General features: G+C 40.2%; 1 protein-coding gene and 1 long non-coding RNA gene across 2 annotated transcripts in view; both read right to left on the bottom strand.

The window, feature by feature from the left end:
- LOC148107702 (uncharacterized) overlaps positions 1-20,376 on the bottom strand; it is a 449,136-nt gene that overhangs the window by 221,431 nt on the left and 207,329 nt on the right. The window lies entirely within an intron of this gene.
- DIO2 (iodothyronine deiodinase 2) lies at positions 5,514-19,584 on the bottom strand. The gene is given in 3 exon segments (XM_045807716.2): positions 5,514-10,545; positions 10,548-11,118; positions 19,323-19,584. Coding segments are annotated over 3 exon segments (816 nt in total). The 5' UTR covers positions 19,545-19,584; the 3' UTR covers positions 5,514-10,522.

Raw genomic sequence — 20,376 nt, forward strand, 5'->3', positions numbered from 1 at the left:
TGCAGGTCAGATTGTGTTATGGTAGAAGTTCCAGCCAAAGGGATGTAAGTGGAAATGTCCATAAAGCAGTTTCTAAGAATCTCTTTCTTAAAAGCTGGTACACACCTGCTTTGTCTTTATTTCTCTTCCTTTTTCTACTCCCCCGCCTGGGAGACGGTATATAAGGACTTAGGCCTCATGGGGGTGGAGCTGAAAGCAGGAAGGCACCTAGATCCCTAAGGATTTATGGAACACAGCTTCCATACCTGCTGCAGAGTGCCCACCTCGGAAATTTCACGTGAGAGAGAAAAATAAGCTTTCTGTCTTAAGCAATTATTCTTTTAGGTCTCTGCTCCTCACAGGCAGACCTAAGGCTAAGCAGTACAATTTGTGACCACATTTCCTCCCTCCTTATTGCAGAAAGACTACAAGAGGGAAAAAACAATACATAGGAATAATCATGTGGGAACATCCACTTTTAATGGGCTAAATGAGAATAGGAACAGTAAAAGAGAGAGAAGCTTTAAAAGTTCCAAGTGCCAAATGCTGTGAAATACAGAAAACGAGGGCTGAAAAAAAATGACCTCTGGACTTGTCTAGATTAGAAGGAGGTCACTGGTGACTTTAGAGGGTTGTTTCCAAAGAGTGACTAAGAAGCCAGTGAAGCAACACAGCACTCAAAGGATTATTGCCACTTGCACGTTATTTGGAGGCCTTCCAGCTCCACACAAAACCAGCATACAAACACGTCTGGTGTTTCTGGGTGACGGGTGTAACTAGATGTACCTGAATCATCAAGAAACAGAAATAGCCCTTACCCTGGATAATTTCTTGATGTCTTTTCCATGATCATGGCACACCCAGTAGCAATACGGTTGGTCACTCCATCCGGTCACTAGAATGGTGACTGACAATTCAGTTGGGGTTCAACCTTTCTCTTTCATTATATGAGGGCATTCTTTTTTCTTTAGGGTTTAGAAGGTAACTGGGTTTTTGTTTTGTTTTGTTTGCCATTAAATAAAACACATAGGTTACTATTAATGATATATTTTATAGATGTGTGTATAAGTGTTTACCTGTAATAGAAAATGACAAATCTTCTTAAGATATAGCTAAAATAGTTCTAGATATACCCTTCATCAATCTCTACGTAGAAGCCCTGAGCACCAGATCGAGGGAAGGTGTGGATGCAGGCCAGAACTTTGAGCTTTGCAAAACAGAAGGAGGCATTCCTTGATATATCCAAAGGAGGGACCTTTAAAAAGTCTGCACAAAGTAAGAACACGTATGCCAAAAGAAATTTTTCCATAAGAAATAGTGGTAAAGAATGAATTCAGGGGATTTCAGTCATTACAACATACGAAGAGTTACACATCCTCAAAGTGCAATAGGGAACACACTCCCATGGGGAGAGTCAGTAGTGGAGTGAGTTGACAGGAAGAGTGCTGGGTTTGATGAAGGAGACCTTGGCGATTACAAAAGCAGGGAGGTTTGTCTCCCCCCACCCCCCGCCCCACCCCATGACTGTAGGAAATGAGGGATTAGGTGTGCCTAGTACCAACAAAGGGTGAGAATTCCTAAAATTCCCCTTAGGGTGTTTTTTCATTTTAAAGAATCTTTCCTAGTCATGCATTTACAAGGCAGTCCTTCTCCGATTAGAATTGGTAAAGCACCTAAACCTTAAACAGTTAAGGTAACAAAGGTAACCAAGGTGTAGATGGATAGAAACACAAAAGGCGGTGAAAATGTTGTGGCTGAAGTAGGGTGGCCTGATCAATCTATCCTGCAGCAGGAAGTGCATTTGCCACTTAACATCTGTCCTATGGGAGTGGCCTATGAGGATACCTAGGCCTGTGGTCTGTGCAAATGCTAATAAATGGCTTAAATTGCCTCCTCTGTGTTGTCTAAAGCATGTAAGTCAAGATTTTTGCCTGAATTGCGTGAACTATATCAATTATACAATCCACTCCGTCCTAGCCTATCTCCATACTCAGCTGCAGTCAGGTTAAAGTCCTTATCTTTTTCCGAGGGAGAGGGAAAATATAAAGGGGATGGCAAAGCCAGGGAGGAAAGAGAAGTTAAACTCCCTTTTCTGAAGTGGAAGTGGGAGCGGGAGTGGATGGGTCCCAGGATCCCTAGCATTCTCTCCCGCCCAATCTCCCTGGTTTGGACAAGTTACAATGGCCACAGTTTATCAAGAGAGACCTGGAATCTTCGCAACTGCTCTGGTAGACGTAGGTAGCTGCAACACCCAGAATTATTCCCCCCCCTGGACATTTAAGCTACAAGTATCAGCATGTGTTCCATGAGGAGCCCAAACTAGCATGACTCCAGCTGGTCTTGGCTCTTGCTAGTAGATCCCTTGAATCCCCAGCGGCTAGGTGTGCAAGCTCTCCCAGGACACTGCATTAACTTTGCAACAAATGACCCTGCACTTCCCTGATTAAAAGTCGCCAGTTTTTGCGCTGGCATATGTTGGGGATTTATTCTATGCCTCTAACTCCGGTATACTTTTTGTCTCTTTATACAAATGTAACCCACAGCAGTTAAGATGACTAAGCCACAGTGAATCCTCACCCATGTGAAAATTGGGAAAGGATTATGAATACCTTTGCTAAATGTCCCAATAAAAGGCATTATACTAAGGAATTTTATTACAAATTTTCCTGGAATGTCTTTAAGAGCTCAACACTGGAGAAAAGATTCCTTTATTTTTTAAGTGCTCTTTTTTTTCCCCCTACAATTTCTTCTGAAGGTCCTTCTAGATGGAGTGAAATGGCAATACTTCAAGGTTTTAAGGCTCAGTACATTTGGAGGTTGTATCTGGTACATTAGATTTCATGTTTAGATTTTTCATTTACCAACATGATTGTAAACACTTACAGTGTGGGAAACCATGTTTCATACTGTTTGTATATACACCCACCAAGTGTGGTATTTTGATGGCTAATGCTTTATTTATGACTTAGGAGGTGCTTAAAAGATTCATTGGTGGTTGCGTTTCAGATATTTAACTGTCTGCTCACCCACGAGAGGGAGAAATACCAAGAAATAAAAAAAAACACAGCTTCTATCCTCAGTTCTCTCAACTTTCACTAAAGTGGATTGAATTTTCCCTTCCAAGGATGATGATTTTAATGTTTTACTTTTTGACAAATTTGGCTTTCTTAGTCACATCTAATGCACATTTTGTAAATAGATTGATTTACTAAATGAAAGACAGTCCATCTTCCTCTCTTTCTAAATCATACCCATTCTCTGAGGTCAACTCCTTTTAGCCTCCGCAAGGCCTCCTCTGAGAGCTCTACCCAGAGTTCTTTCCTTCCTTCCTCTGAACTTGTTCTTATTGATTGTACATATCCAATCACTTATTTAACCCTCATTATTAGGGAAGTTAAAGATATGGCCACTGAGTTAACTTCTGATACCTTTGGACATTCCCAGCACTTCTTGCTCTCCTTCTTTTGGTAGCAGACCCTGCTACCATGACAACAGAGTGGGCATGTAACACAAGCTGGTCCAATTCAAGTCCTTCTCTGGGGATAGGGTCAAACTCTACCTGAAGCATCTTATAGTTAAAATGTAAGTAATATATGGCACAGTAACTATCATTAATACTGTATTACATACTGGAAAGTTGCTAAGATAGTCATAAAGTACTCATAATAAGAAAAAAAAGATTTTGGAACTATTGTCGACCTAAATAAAGAGGTAAACTGAGTCAAGCTCAAAATTGTCCAAAAGATGTATCTATTCAGGAATAGCAGAAGAATTGCAATTCGGGACAAGCGAACTGTAGCAAGCTACAAGCAAGTCCGCTGAAGGTTTGGGGTAGCTGTGTTTATGGGCGGGAGTGTAAAGAAGGGAGAGCTCAGTTCGGTCTGTTAAAATAAAAAACAAATGAAGACCAATTTTGAAAATTCCCTAAGCAGACAAAACCAGTCTAGTCATATAAACAAAGCTCAATTCAACTCATCTTGAGACACCAACCTGATCTGGGTCATTTCCTGTTCATGCATCTGGAAACCATAATCAAAACTTCCCAATGCTGATTTGAGGCAACCCCTGACCAACTCCCTATCATTTAAGAAAATTCCAATATTATCCGTTTTCTGTAAATCACGCCTCTATGAGAAATCGTCTCTTATTCCTTAAGTTTGGTTTCTTTGAGAGTTCGTAGGTTGAAGTTCTTTCAAACTACATACGGTGACAAGTGTTAACTAGACTGATTTTGGCGATCATTTCACAATATATACAAATATCAATTGTTATGTTGTAGATAATATGGTATGTCAATTATATCACAATAAAAGAAAAAAAATATATAAGTAAGGAACTTCCCCCAACCAGATCACCCAAGTTGAGAAGCTGATCGGAGAGAAAAAACTGACACCCAAAAAGAGCAGAGACAAAAGACTTAGCAAGCCCTAAGGGTTTCTAAAATCCCTGGATCCATCCAGCTTACCCTGAGGTAAGTTTCATCCCAATCATTTCTAGGGTTTAGTTATATTGGCCAATAAATTCTTTTTTTTTTTTTTTTTTTGGTTGACTAATTTGAATTTGTCACTTGCAGAGCCTTGACAAATCCATGACAGGCTCCTGGAGGGAGTCGTATCTTTGTGAATTTCATTTCACGGCTTTAACACATCCCATTGCACCCAGCACAGGTTACACCCAGCAGAGAACAGAATCTCAATCAATAGTTGTCAAAGTCATGATTCCTCAAATTTCCATTAAAATTCTGGCATATTATGTAAGACTCCACAAATATTAATGAAATTATTATATGCAGGAAATTATGAGCAAGTTCAGAGTCTCAAGATATATTAATACATTGGTTAAATCACCTGTTTTCAGGAACGAAATGCACATATTTAACCATGTTGCAAATTTATGTCTTGTCATTAACAGACCACTGCCTACATAAACCATTCATATCCTTTATGCCTTCTCACAATGCGAAGTACTTAATATAAACATGTTCAATTTTTTTTTCATTCCACATTAATACCCTGCCAAGCATAGTTTATATATCTGTATGTATATATGTGTGTGTGTGTGTGTATATATATATATATTTGTATATTTATATATATATACACACACACACACACAACTTTAACCAACTCCTGGAAAGTTTATTTATTGCACTTAAAAAACCTGGGGCGTAAATATAACAAAGTGAAACTTTGCTCCACAGTCTCAATAGGGCCCTTTCCATGAATTCCGTGTGTGACTTGTTCACGAATACGGAAAGTATCTGAAGATTTTCTTCTAACTTGTCTTGATTTCCTTGAAGACTCTGGCACACAGCATGAGATTAAAATAACCTGGCATCGCTGGTGTCTTTACCCACAAATACCAAGGAATAAATATTAGAATGATGGATTCTCTTTCCCTTGTCAACCATGAATGTGTTCCAGCCAGGGGCAAGGCCTAGAGAGTAATTTAAAAATAAACAAACAGAACCAAAGAGTAACTTTATGCTTTTATTCAACGTTTATTAAAATACAAGAACAAATTTTAAAAGCACACGTACCACTCAGCACCAATATAATAACACTCTTTCTACTGATAACCTCCAAAGCATTTCTGTTTCGGCAACTGAGCAGCAGAGAAATACACACGTGCATTCTCACCACATTTACCCAGGACCCATAGCATCGTGCCCCAGATATTCTCCTTGCCAGGGAGACAAAGATGGGCAGAGGAAAACTAATGTGACTACATCCAACCACTAACTGAGTCAGTGACTCTTTCATCAGTAGTTATCATTCGCACACTGGTCACCTCTGCACATCCCCGTCTCCCTCTCCGGGTGCCCGATTACTTGGGCTAGTGATAGAGTCTGGCAATAATGTGATGCAAAACTAAGTAAAACTGGCCAACATTCCCTACCCAATATCTTTTAATTGCTTTGGTTATAAAGTGCTGGATACTTATGTCTTCATAGTCTCTCATCCCAATACACATAAAAAGTACATGGGCCAGTGACGTAGTCTGGAGAAGTCTTGAGACATTTTTATTTATTCCCCACCCTCTTCTGTGGGCTTCTTTCATTTATATGTTTACCTGTTTGCTTTGGTGGGGGGGAAGAAGGGGGAGTTTTGAACCCAAATAGTGACTTCATTCAACATCTCCTGGGTCCTTGAGATCTCCTCAGTAAATATTAAATAAACTCCCTGGAGCTCTGGTGCCACTGCCCCAGATGGGCAGCAAGCCCTGACTTGCGTGAGCAGTCTTGTTTGAATGTCTGTGCATGTTTGCTTTCTATTGGTTCAGACTCACCTTAGAACAGAGCTGTGTCTCTTAAGCCTGAGACCTTGCCTCTGCTGCTGTCCAGAACATAAGGCATTAAGAAGTGGCCCAATGTTTGCCTCATTCTAAAGTCATTCATAGACACCTAGCAGCCTTCTTCCATTGGTGAGAAGTTTCTTTTCAAATTCTCCCAAATCAGTAGACCAAATGGTCAGGGCCTAGCTTTTCCCAGTTAGCAACTTCCTGACTCTCCCAGGCCCTACTTCCTTCTTTCATGGAGGACCTCAAGATACTCCAAGAGAATGCTGATCACCAAGCAGAGAATAATACTTGTGCCCATTCTGGATGTACATATGAAGCCTAAGTTTGGATCCTATTGTTAAGATAAAAGAGAAAGTAGGGAGAAAGTTGAACTATAACCAAAAACATTTTTGCTCTGATTTTTGGCAATATCATTTTGTTTTAAGTTACTGGAATTGGAATTCTTACTGTTAATCTCTACTGCTGAGAGACATGACATTGGACATGTTCTAAAAAGCTCTAAGTGCTGGAGAGGTTTTCATTAACTCTTCAATGGGACAGAAATTGGTGTCTACATTTTCCCCTTTGCAATGGCCATATGATTCTAATTTAGCTAATTTTTCAAACCATCAGTCAGATTTACAGAATGTAAAGTCCTGTACATCAGTGCGTTCCTTTTGCTGTGGATATAACCCATAGGGCATGCTAAGAGCACCTTGTATCCAGCTGGGAATTCTCCCAAAGGCATAGATATTGTCTGATATTTTATGCAGCAAGGCAGTACCCACACAGGACCTCACCACAATTCATATTTTTTATTCAAGAGCCCAAATAGTGAAGTACACTTCAGGCAAAATAAAAGACAGCAGGCTTCTCTTCTTTCCTTGGTCATAGAATAGGCATTTTCTGCTTAAAGGCAGAATTTAAATCAGTAGGCCATTTAGAACTTGATATTACCAAAAATCAAGGGTACATTCTATAAACAAGGCGAAGACATAGTACCAGAGATCCAAAACACGAAATAAAAAGTCATATAAGTTAAAGGACTGTCACTTTAGCTATACAAAGAACAGTTACTAGTCTGCCTCTAAGGAGGTCAGTTACATCTTAACATCTATATCAAATATTTCTACATTATTGTGTGGGCATTCATTCATGCCCATTCAAGAAAGTCATTGTTGATTCCACTAATATTTTTTCTAAGCAATAAAATAAAGTAAGCTTGAATAGTTCCAAGACATACGTCTTTCAAACACTAAATGTTTGAGTAAATCCAGATGCTATAATATCTAATATCGCTTGGAAACTATTTCAGTAATAGACAAGCTAATTCAGTTTAAAAGGCTAAACTGATAGCTCCATGTAAACAGCCTATGGGAGAGGGGATGTTTAAGTCTCAATTGTTCAAAGGAACATACTTTACAAAGTACGTTTGAACAATTGTTCAAAGGAACATATTTTACAAAGACAAGATGGTGGGGTGGATATTGATGATCTAATAATTTCTGAGCATACCAGCTAAGCATTGATTCTCCTCTATTTCAACTAATGAGTTCTTGTTATGTTCATAAAAGATACATTATAGGAAATCATAAAAAATCATGTTGAGATAAATAGGTCATCTAATTGCAGGTTTATCATAACTCTGGTAACACCAAGCCATTCTACATACTGTAGGATTCCTGAGCTTTGTCAATTCACTTTCTTCATTGGCCCCTAACTGCCTGTCTTCCAGAAAGTCTTCTATGTTCTATTGAACATATCTTTTTCCCTGATATTCAGCCTATGCCTTTGTATATTTACTTCCACTGCTTCATTTTTCCATTGGAATATCCTCACGGAGAGGAACTGCACACACACGACCTTCTTTTTCCTTAAACATATATCACGACTGGGTGCTTTTTCCATCATCCTTTTTTCCCAGACAACTAGCCCTGCCTTAGCCAAATCTCATCCCCCCACCAGCTTCTCTAACATCCTGTTCCATTATTGTACATGTAGAACAAAGGGGAAGTTTAAGGACAACGGGGCGAGTGTGCTGCAACCAAGTTTTCATTTTACTTTTCTAGGGTACCACATAATCTTGACACTGTTTTAAAGATAAAATTCAATGGGGCCCACTGAGCAGTCTGGAGTATAGAGTTTAACAACTGAGAACTCTGAAATAATCTGTTCTCCATGGGAATTTCCAGAAATTTGTTAGATGATGCCACATTTTCAAAATTTGCTTTGTTTCTTTGCGGGTGTGTTTTATAGACTTTAAGACATTGGAAAGGTTAAATGTTGCTGTAAAGAAAATAATCAGTTAAAATAGTACTAATGTATCTAAACAATAACTAGTGATATGACTGATACATTGCTCCAGTTCTGTTTTGTTTTTTTTTAATATACTTATGGTTCTTACACACTCAGTTCCCACCTTTTTCTTATTTCAGGCAACTAGTTCCAGAAGATATTTTCAACTTGAGATTTTTTTTTCTATGACTTTTATTTTATGGTTCAATTATTAATGGAATGATCATAAGAACCTTTGATTGTACATATCAATACAACCATATACTGTGATTTGACAGCATCCTCAAATTTACAATAAAAAATTTATAATACAAAATTAATTGGTCTATTCTCTGGGGGTTATGATATTTAGATATTATATTATAGGTAAAACTATAGTAACTTTATTTTAAAGAGAAATATGGTGTGTATGTGTATATATATATATATACACACACATACATTGTGTGTATATATATAAATATATAGCATTATGATGATGATAAAGGCCTTAATTTACTAGACCTCAGCTAATTGGAACAAACGAAGACCCCAGTCCAAATTTAAATGTAAATGGGAATTCCATTTTGCCAAATTCCATGCCACTGAGGGTTGCCTTATATGAAAGCCTTCAAAATTATTAATGAGAATTGTCTCAAACTAACTTTCTCTTCCTCTATTTTGTAACTGAAGAAATGTTTATGCACCTATTATTCATTATAGTTCACCTAGTTTGGGAGGAGAACAGTGCTATAGCTGAATGGCCAGGGCACCTACCTCCCACAGCAGCTGAGAATACACTTGTATATATTAAAGAGAATATATTATGAAGAATGTACTACCCAGCTCAGCCACCATCATGGAGACTGAGAAACCAAGAATGAGTGGGGCCACATCATAACTGTAGGAATGGAGAGGGACAGACCAGCACCACCAGACCTACTGGTTTTCCATTTAATCAGTATCATGGGGTATAATTAACCCACTGAAAATATACATAAACTTGTTTCAAAAAGAAATTATTTCTACCAAAGAATCCTCATAATTACAAATAATGAAGTGTGTTTTTTTCCCCTTTCCATCCCTCTTTCTCCCTCAATCGAGGAGTATATCATAAATACATTGATTTCATGTGTATATTCTCAATGCTAATTTCAGTTGAGCTGCTTCTTTTTCTGGCCCATGCATGTTTTATGTTTCCCTGTTTCTGTGACTAACAAATTAGTCCCACTCTCTATAGCTTCAAGGTGAAACTCTGTGAAGCCTCCTCATCCTTCTGCCTCCTGTCCCTAGCTTGTCAATTTGATTTTCTTCTAGGGCTTTCCCCACCTGCCTAGAAAGGAACCCTCAGATTTCAGATAATCATCCTAATCCTCTGGGTAGGGATCATTCTTGATATCTGCAAATACACCTGTGAGTTCTGGGATGTTTAGACTGGCATAGAGCACCATATGGCTAGAAGCTAGAACAGCAGAAACTACTCGAACATTGTTAAACACGAAAGCCTTAACCACAAGGACTGGGCTCAAGGACTCGTTATAAGCAAATATTTGGGAACTTTCCAGATGGGCTCTATCCGTGCTGAATAAAGCATAGGCAATATCCCTTATACTAATAAGGACAATAGTTCCCTAACATAGTAGTTATTCAGGTAAGTCTTTTCTTCAAGTCCCAAAGCATGCATCAGCTGTATTACTTCTTTCCCAAGGCAGAATGAACACATGTTGAAACAGGGTTTCTTCCTCTCCATCTTGGGATCTTTTCACCCCGGGGGGCTCTTCACTAGGAAGAGTTGTCCTGGGGCTACTATTTAGCCAAACACCATTTGAGTGGTAAAAGGAGCATGAAGATGTTAGAGGTTTATGTTCTTCTGACATGTAAATTTCCATCTTTCAGCAAGACAATGGGACTCCGTTGAAATAGTGGATTCAGTTCTTAGTTTCCTTTTCTTTACATAATAAAAAAAAAAAACTCTTTTACCATCATACCTTTAACCAGCTAATCTAGATTTCATCTTTTGCTGAAATTCTTCTCCAGCCAACGCCGGACTTCTTGAAGGTTGTAGCAGAAGGGACCCTTTCCTCCCAGATAAGCAATTTTCTGTCTCTGCACAATACACACACGTTCAAAGGCTACCCCATAAGCTACATTGGCATTATTGTCCATGCGGTCAGCCACAACTCGGCACTGGGGCGGCAAGGAGAAATGCTCCAGAAGCTGGTGGGCTGCTGCACATCGGTCTTCCTGGTTCCGGTGCTTCTTCACTTCAAAAGACAAAGAAGAATCACCAGGCACTGCCCAACCATCTGAAGGATGAGCCTCATCAATGTAGACCAACAGGAAGTCAGCCACTGATGAGAACTCTTCCACCAGTTTGCTGAAGGCTGGCAGCTGGCTAGTAAAAGGAGGTCAAGTGGCTGAGCCAAAGTTGACCACCAGTGGGCGCTCGGGGCTGGCAAAGTCAAGAAGGTGGCACTCGGCTCCATCAACCATCGTCACCTGGGCACCATTTCTACCGTTGTCACCTCCTTCAGAATTGGAGACATGCACCACACTGGAATTGGGGGCATCTTCACCCAATTTCACCTGGTGGTGAACAAAAGAAAAAAGGGAGAGAATACCGTATGAAATGCACTGTCACTCCATTTCACCGTATCCAAAAACACCTGGCTCTCATCAAATGTGGTATTTCCTTCAGAGGATATCATTAACATATATTGATTTAAGTAAAGAGGCATCATGGCAGGTAATGTAAAAAATGGCCCTAAAAGAGTAGAAGTCCTTTTCATTCTGTATAGTCACTGAGGATAATTGTTTTCATCATCGAAGGCACCTTGGTGAACTCTCTTCATCATTACATTGAGGCTGGTATTCTCTACCACCCTTTCTTTGCTGTCAGTGGTTAGCACACGTTATATAACAAATGATTAATTGGCTTCATTTTAAAAGTTAAAAGTGAATGGTTTACTTTAAGAGAAATTATCAGAGTTGTGGGAGTTAGGTACCACCTTCTGAATTTTAAAATACTCCCGAAAGACCTTTTTATTCTTGCATGATGCTAATTCATTTAATCTCAACCAACGGTCAATGATCCCAATGAGATGTATTTCTGGCCGGAGCTAGAAAACCTGGGCTCTGCCATTTACTGGAAGAGCTACTCCAACTTCACTTCTTCAGTGCCTCGGCTCTTCCATCTGTAAAATGGTGATAATAGTGCCTGCCTTCCTTGGATAGTTATAGGGTGATAACATAAGAAAATGAGCTCTTGTACACTATAAATCATCTTGTGGGTATAGGTGGCATTTTTAAATGCCACCCAAACATGTGAAACAGCATACCATCTTTCTGGGAAATTCTACATTTTAAAAAAAGATTATCCTTAGAAATGATTTGAGCTCTTCTCAATATGATGTCCTTCCTGGAGGTTTCTTGAGCTGCTGCTGACTTTCAGGTTTCCTACAACTAGAACCTTACCATTTCCATAGAGCAAATTATTAACAAAAACATGCAATTATTCCAGAATTCTTTTAATTCCTCATTTTTCATGTGTTTTTGGTTTGGTTTTATTTTCTTGTTTTTATCTAGGAAATCACAAACCATTTACTTGTCTATCATACATTCTATTAGCAAGCTCCTCTGAACTATAAAATATTCAGGCAGGTATAGAAGAAGGTATGCAAGAAAATTGTTCCACGTGTCCCTTTGCAAGTGGTTTAAATAGCTGAACACAGACTGAAGGAAAGTTTGCTGGCCTTTGGATCTGTAAATTGATAGTAAAAAGCTGGCAACGTAAAAGAACCAATTACTTCAGTTTGAATTAACACAATCGGATCTTCCCCTAGAATGGTTTAATCAAAGCCAATAACATTAGGGACAACTTACGACAGCCCAGTTGATTTTTATACACTATACTTAATATTACAAAACACTTCCAACTGGATCGACTTATTCCCTTCATATAAATACAGCCACACATAACACTGCTAGTAATTGAAGGAAGTCACTTAGAAGTAGATGTTAAAGACCCAACAATCCAAACTGATGTAAAATACTCAAGGGCTTTTATTCAGAAGCTTCTATCTAATGTGAATGCATAACTCATTTTAACTGTAGAGAAAGAAGTAAAGAAGTTCTTTCTCTCCCTTCTGAAAAATCCTAGCAATGCAGATTTGAAATGATACTATTAGTTTTTCTAAAAAATCTTAGAATAACAACCTTCGTTTTTAAAAAAGGAAGCTGTTGGTATGATTTAAATAAATACGTTTTCAGTTAGTATCAGGGAGAAAGTTACTTTATTGATATTAATTTTCTTGGTTAATTTGCAAGCTACACTAGATGGAGAATCTCTTAAGCCACTTTCAGCCGGGTTATTTTATACGTGATAAATAATACCTCACTCATCTCTGAGGTGTTAAAATATACTTACAATTTAAAAATACACATTTTAAAGGTATCATAAACCTTTTAATCTACGGGTACTTCTTATACTTCTTTGTAGATCTAGGTTGTGGGTAGCATTACCATTACCTTCTCATTAGATTTTTCCCACTTAAAGTACAGGTAACAATTCCAGGAGGGCTGCTTTCAACAGTATTGTGCTGTGTTCCTCAATATACTGTCATGTAAAGATCGGAACGCATTCAGACGAGTCTAAATCCATGAACTGTCCTAGTGACTTCTTGTTAAGTAAGCAGCCCATACGAAGGAGAAAAATCATCTCTGGACTGTAGACTTGGAGGTTCTTGGTAGGTGAAAACAACCATCTGTTGCTGGAGTCATTTTAAAGACCTCTGACGCCCCTAACTCTCACCCAAGCAGAACTGCTGATCCTTGCATTATTCTGGATTATTCAACTGAGTAATCAAATCTGATGCTTCAGTCACAGGTGACTCTCTTATTACCTGTGGTTAATTTTCTTGGAAAGTTAAAGCACCTTCTCCTTCTTCCAGGGACACATAGTTCAGCCATATAATTCTTTTCAAAATACAGACTAGTCTACCTCAGAAAATTTCAAACAAGTATAATACATTCACTCTAAAATTTAAAAAGTTACCAAATACATAATGTGTGTGTGTGTGTGTGTGTGTGTGTGTGTGTGTGTGTGTGTAGTGCTGTGTGTGTAGTGCCAGGGGCAGGGCTGGCATTTTGTTAAGCTGGGAATTTTGCTGAGTGACTTACTGAATGAATGATAGCTATTATAATCCTAGGAGTAGGGGTCAATGAAGAAAGTTACACTTAATAATAATCTTGACCTGCAATGAACATAACTGTGCTTGGCTGATGGATATGCTCACTGAGTCAGACAATTTGGAAATGTGAATCCTGGAGCCCTATTGTAGAGTTCTGCCATCATCAACACCAAATACTATCAATCTGTTCTTGATTATCTCTGCTGGTCTGGGTATGAAATGAAAGTAGCCAATCCTCTTTATTTTGCTAAGCAGCCTCTTTATTTTGCTAAGCAGCCATGGGACCCTACTGCAGATTGGAAAGTCATAAGCAGATATCTTGACCACAACTCATGAGGGTGACTAGGTTAGAGAAAATGTGTAGGTAAGACCGATGACATTAATAACCCTATGAGGGATAAAAAGCCACACCCATTATTTGTAAGTCCCAACGTAAGCAGACCAGTGGTCTGCTTTTGTAAACCTCATCTACTAACTGTGAAAAACTTGTCCATTTTGCTAGAACGTTCTGATGACAACTTAGCAATGATAAAGAAAAAATAAACTTTAGAAATTTAAGAAATGAAAGTTCCCTTTAAACTACAAAAATAAATCTTTTAAGAGGACATTATTGTCCTTTCTCAATTGCCATTTGAGACCAATGTCATTTCTCATCTTTCCATTTGATCTCCGTGACAATTAAATTCCTATTATGACCAGAGTTTCAAATGAAGACTTTCTTGGTTTGCTCAGTTGTATGCCCTGCTGAGACGGAATGGGAGAATCACCATTGTCTTCAATGATGGAAGATTCTTTGCTTTCCCCAGGAGCAAAGCATTCCTTGACAAAGAGCCAGAATGATGAAGAAAATAAAGTTCGTCCCACAATAACATTTGGGCTGCAGGAAAGACACTCAACAAAAACAAGTTATCCCCTGGTACTCCCAAACTTTGTTTTAATTTCCCACAGTGGCACAGAAAGTCTCCTGGCCACAAGTTACCTATCATCTTAATTTCTCCTTCTTAGAGGGTTTGTGTTTGGTTTTTGTCCTTAATGAGACATATTTGCCAAAGAGGCATTCAAAAGGCATTTTTTACTCTTGCGGAAGAGTAATTAGGTCGGTACCTCTTTCCCTGCCAGCATTAGCTGCTCTAAAGAGAACCCTGCCCAGTATTTAATGCCCAAACACAAGAAGCATCATTTCCACTAATTGGTCTTGAAGTTCCGATGTTCCCAAAGGGTCCCTTTATTTTGCAAGGATCAGAAAGGACATACGTAAAATGTAATATCGTCATCACTGACTTTCTCTCTCATCTGCGCTATTAGTTGTCCTTTCTTATGTTTGTGTAATCAACATCAACACACCACCAACAAGGGAGGTAAATAAAGGGTTGCATTTTTACAACACAGGGCATCTCTAGGCAGAGCGCAAATGTTGCGATAGCCATATTTATGAATATGAACAAGAGTGTAAATATATGGCATATGAATTTGACTCCCTTGATGATGGCATTCCTTTTCCTGACAGTGTTCAGTGCATGAGGAAAAGGATAATACTGCTTTAGCATGTGGACTGTGAAATGCAGGGCAAGGGGAAAAAAGAACCATTCATCAAGCAGAAGCTGGAAGTAGAGCATATACTACTAACCTTGTTTTTTTTTTTTGTTTGTTTTTTTGTTTTTTTTTTTTTTTGCCCTTTCCACAGCCTGAGAAAGGCTTCTGGACAAAATATCACCTAATCTTATGATAGGAAGTAAGACAAATGATAAAAATGGGGGTGGGTGGGTGGGTGTGTGGCAGAACAATATTTACACATCCTTCTTGCTACCCAAAGCCCTGCAATGGCTTTATTAACCATCAAGAAACTTCAGATTCTTTGACATAAAGACCAGGCTACATCAGTGTCCTTACAAACATGGCCAAACAATTATTAAGCGGCGATTTACCCATTTACTTTCAGATTGGCCAAATAAACCAGGTTGGAGAGGGAGCTACCTACTCTTTCCTCTGAGTCCGATTCCCTTTTGGTCCTTCTCCTTCCGATTTGTGCCTTGCAAATGTAGCTCTGAGCTCTATCACTTCCTACTGTTTTATCTAAGTGATGGATAAGCACTGGCTGTGGCTCCTTTGTGTTCTTTTGGGACCGTTTCTCTCTTAAAAGGGCCATTTTCCATTGTAGAAATTAGTGTCAAAAGGTTTGAGGTGAATGAAGAGGAGGAGGAGGAGATCAGAGACCCTTTCAAAACCAAAATTATGTGTTCAAATGAATATGTTTTCTGTGCTCCTGCAACATTAGCTAACCTGCTTGTCAGCATCTATACGGTGTGTTTACTTTTACACATCATTTAGGTACGAGCCAGGCTCCCAGACAGGGTGGTTTGCTTATTGGTTGCATTTTTGAGTCCTGGAGCACGAGCACAAGGATGCAGTGTTAGATGCAATGACACAGATTAGGAAAACTTAAAGAACACACATCTGGTGTTCACCTCTGTCACAAGTTTCCGTAGACTTTATTTTTCATCAAAACCATGCACGGAACTCCCTCTAACCAAGCGCAAGTTCTCTTGAAAGGTTTCCCTCTGAAGTTAATGTTAAAGCCCATTCAATATTTTAATGTAGATGGGTTGTTTTATTTTATTCTGTTGATTTCCTTGCGGCCTCCTGCCGGAGCCAAATACAGGGATAGCACTGCTAGAGCACTTTTTCTAAATATCTTCCCAAATATCTGACCTTCCACAAAGGGAATTAGGAAGGACGTGCCTAACGTATCACAGGTGCCCAAACCCCTTCACCGGGAAAACTCTGCTTCTGCAGGTGGCAGCCTCAAACCAACGCAAGTCAGGATTGTGAAATATGGTGGTGCTGTGTCACACAGAGCCGCCTGCAGTGTGGCCCTACATCGGCTACACCCAAAGACAGTGGCACAGATGACAACAGCAGCCCGGAAAGTGATTCAACCTGTTCCAGAGATTCGGCGTGACCCTTAAATGCCACCACAGCTACCACCACCTTGTCATACTTGGGAGACAGAAGGAGACCTAAAATCAAGGCAAGCTGTGTTCACAACGTTTCTATTAATTAAACACCCAGTCCAGTCTTGTCTCTGGATATATGGGTTCTTGAGTTGCTTCTTCTCATGGTATCTATTATATAAACCATGAAAAGCAAACATAAGAACATCAGTTGTGAACTTGGTCACTAATCAAATCAATAGAAACAATACTGGAGAAGAATACATAAGCCATATGCGAAAGAAAAGAAAAGAAAAGAAAAGAAAAGAAAAGAAAAGAAAAGAAAAGAAAAGAAAGAGAAAAAGAAAAATCACTTGTCCTTGTCAATTTCTTGGTCTACAAATCAAAAAATTGGAACACTATATATTAGTGAAAAAAATAAATAATAAAGTTTCTTGAAGAGGAATTTGTTTTTCCCTTTTTATTCCAATAAGCTGGCTTAAGAGGAGAGACACTCTCACTTAATACTTGTGGGTAACAGCACAGCCCCCATATTTTACGTGAGATATTTATACAAAAGCATATATGCATATAAGTAAAATTCTTCCAAGTGGTGACTTTCCTTTTATAGGCAAAAAGTCAATTATCTTTCAAAGAAATAAGAGCTTAATATGCTGAGTTCAAGCCACTGGCATGGCCATGTTATCTTCCTAATACCTACAAAATACAGATGTCAATGAGGGAACTTGCCAATTAATAACGTGCCTGACATACATGTGCATTCTCCACCCTCTTCTGAAGTCTTTACTCCCAAATCAAAACATAAAAAGTTCACAGTCAGTAATACATTGGTGGGAATGTATTACTCCCTCCATCAACTCCCTCCATCAACTCCCCTTTGCCCAGCATATGTAACATAAAGGAGATTATATGGTTAGAACTGTAAGCATTGTTTCCTATTATTATAAAGGAACTTTCACTTACTGAAAAGAGCTCTTACCATTCTTTGGCCTTCAGGACAACACATGCAGACCTTCCACAGGTAACTTTTGATAACAAAGATGTGTGATATAGTAAAACGCCCCTAACTCATGATGAATATTTCCTTCTTGAATACTTGTTTCACTTTCAGTGGAACAAGCCTACTCTGGATTCTTTGTGACTAGAAGTTACTTCTGTTCCTTTCCTGGTGCGTAGATGTCTTTTTCTAGAGCTTATTGATGGGGGACTCATTCCCTTCCCCCTCCCTGATTCTGAGTTTTCACCCTGTTTCTGAGGTGTCGCTTGTCTATAATGTACCACTTCACTGGCTTCCCTACGCCTCCCAAACTCCCTTGCTCGGCATCTCGGACAAGGTCCCCCGTACGGTTAGGGAAAACCAAGGTTGTCTACTTTGACTGCAACTTCTGCCAAATGAGTCCGTTCTTCTTAATGAAGCCCAGAGATCTTTAGGGCTCATGTGGGCGGGCACAGGGACAACCAACAAAGGGGCATTTCCACTCTGCCCCTTGAGATCTGAGCTGCGGATGTCCTACCAACATCTCCAAGGAGCCAAAAGGCTGGGATGTCAGTAAGTCTTAGGAACGACAATCAGCCACTCTGGTTCTGAGCAGCAGCCCCAGACGTGAGTTCCACAGCTAAGTGAGGCCACTGCTCCAGTGCTCCAGACGCGTGTTCTACCAGTTTTGAGACCATAACGAACCATAGACTTATCTGCTCTTTCTAGGACAACTTGTTTTCCTTTTAGAGGGCAAATGTGGTTTCCCTTACAAAGTCTGGATTTCTGACAGCTAGTTCTCAGCTCTCTCTTTTTTTGCAAATTGATATCCAGTAACCCGGGACTCGGGACTCGTTGCCTGATAACCACTTCAAAGGGTTCAAATCAAATAAGTCACGGGGATGAAAAGTGTAGCATAGGGAATATAGTCAGTAATTTTGTAATAACTTTGTATGGTGACAGATGGTAACCACACGTATCATGGTGAACATTTCTTAATGTATGTAACTGTCGAATCACCATGTTGGACACCTGTTCATTGTATGTCAACTATTCTTCAATGCCAAAAATGTCCGTGTAGAGGAGGACACTGAACGCAGGGCTGCTGTCATTAACTCTTACCTCTACCAGGAAGGAGGGGGCTATTATGCCAAACCACACAGGCTGTGACCATTTTCTTACATCTTGCCAACTCTGAGGGTTCTGCGCAGCATTTTCTTTTTTTGCCCTTGCTTCTCCGTGCCCGCCACTGAACCGTCTTTCCCCACGCACCTCTGCGTTTATCAAGCAGAACGTCAAACTCCCAGTTCGTGGTGAGAGCAGGTTAAACGCAGCAGTCTCCCCTCCCCCGACACTTTCTGACTTTTCCCCAAGTTGTCTAACCGACACAAATATCCTCTACTCCAAAATTGCAGCGAGACAGGAATGACCCTTATTAGAAAGCCTCCTCACTAGGTCACGCAGAGTCATGACGGCTTAATACCTGTCACCCCCAAATCCAGCCTGTGTGACAGGTGTGGAAGGTGCAGGCAGGAGCTCCCCGGAACGTAACCACCAGCCCCCCCAAATAGAGCTCCACGGTCCCAGCCCAGGGCCCCCCAGGGGCTGCCGTCCCTGGCTTGCCAGCCCCTGCCCCTGCTGACCGCGGGAGAAGCCCCTGTCGGAGCAGCTCACCTGCTTGTAGGCATCGAGGAGGAAGCTCTTCCAGATGCAGCGCATTCCCTCTGAGGTCAGCATGCGCCTCCACTCCCCGCGAGTGGACTTGGAGCGGCTCAGCAGCAGCACCACGTGCTTGAGGAGAATGACCGAGTCATAGAGTGCCAGGAAGAGGCAGTTGGAGAAAAAAACTGGCAGAATTTGCAGTGTGATCAGCAAGTCTACGCTGAGGATGCCCATCTTCTCTGCCTCCCAGTCAGTTCCCTTGTGCGCTCTGGTTCCCCTTCACCCTCTTATTTAAAAGGGGGGTGGTGATAGAGGGGGTGGGGGAGATAAAGGGGAAGGCCGGGGGTGGGGGGAGAAGGAGAAAAACTAAATTAAAAGGAAGCCCAAGTTGTCTCCTCTTTCAAAGAAGCAGAAATGGCAAGACCAAGTCCAGTCTCTCCAGCCCAGCAGTTGGAGTGTGCCCATCAATTCATTCAATTCGGAGCTGCTGCTTTTTTTTTTTTTTTTCAGGATTTAAGATGTTAAAAAAAAAAAAAAAAAAAAAAAAAAACCACACACACAAACTGGCGTCCCCGTCCCTAATCCAGTTACCCCTCTCAGAGTCGGTTAAAGACAGGCAGTCCTACTTTCATTTCCAAGCACCTATGAGACTGTGGCAGAGACTGCAAAATTTTCTTTAGCTTTTCATTGTCTCTATGTTCAGAAACGTAGCCTGTTTCCTTCTTGAATTGCCAGAGTTTTAAAAAATGTGCTTTAAGGGTAGTTTTTCCCCTTCTTTACTCCGTTTTACACACACTTTCTGTTCTCCTTCTCCCAGGCTGTCTCTCTCTCCCTTCCCCAGGAGCGACTGACTCCTCTTTGCCTCACTCCCTCTGGCTTTTCCTTCGTGCTATCTGTCTGTGGTGCACAGTGCCTCTCTCTCTGCAGCCCAGTGAGTCTCCCTGAAGCCTTTTATACATTCCCTGGCTAATTGCTGCAATAGAGAAATGAAAGCCTAATCTTGGTAAAGATCTTGACGTCATTGAGAAAGAGGGCTTTACTTTGGCCAGAACTGCAGTGAATAGAA

Source organism: Ursus americanus, chromosome 26 (assembly GCF_024610735.1).
Source record: "Ursus americanus isolate L20-20 chromosome 26, mUrsAme1.1.p, whole genome shotgun sequence".
Taxonomy (NCBI): domain Eukaryota; kingdom Metazoa; phylum Chordata; class Mammalia; order Carnivora; family Ursidae; genus Ursus; species Ursus americanus.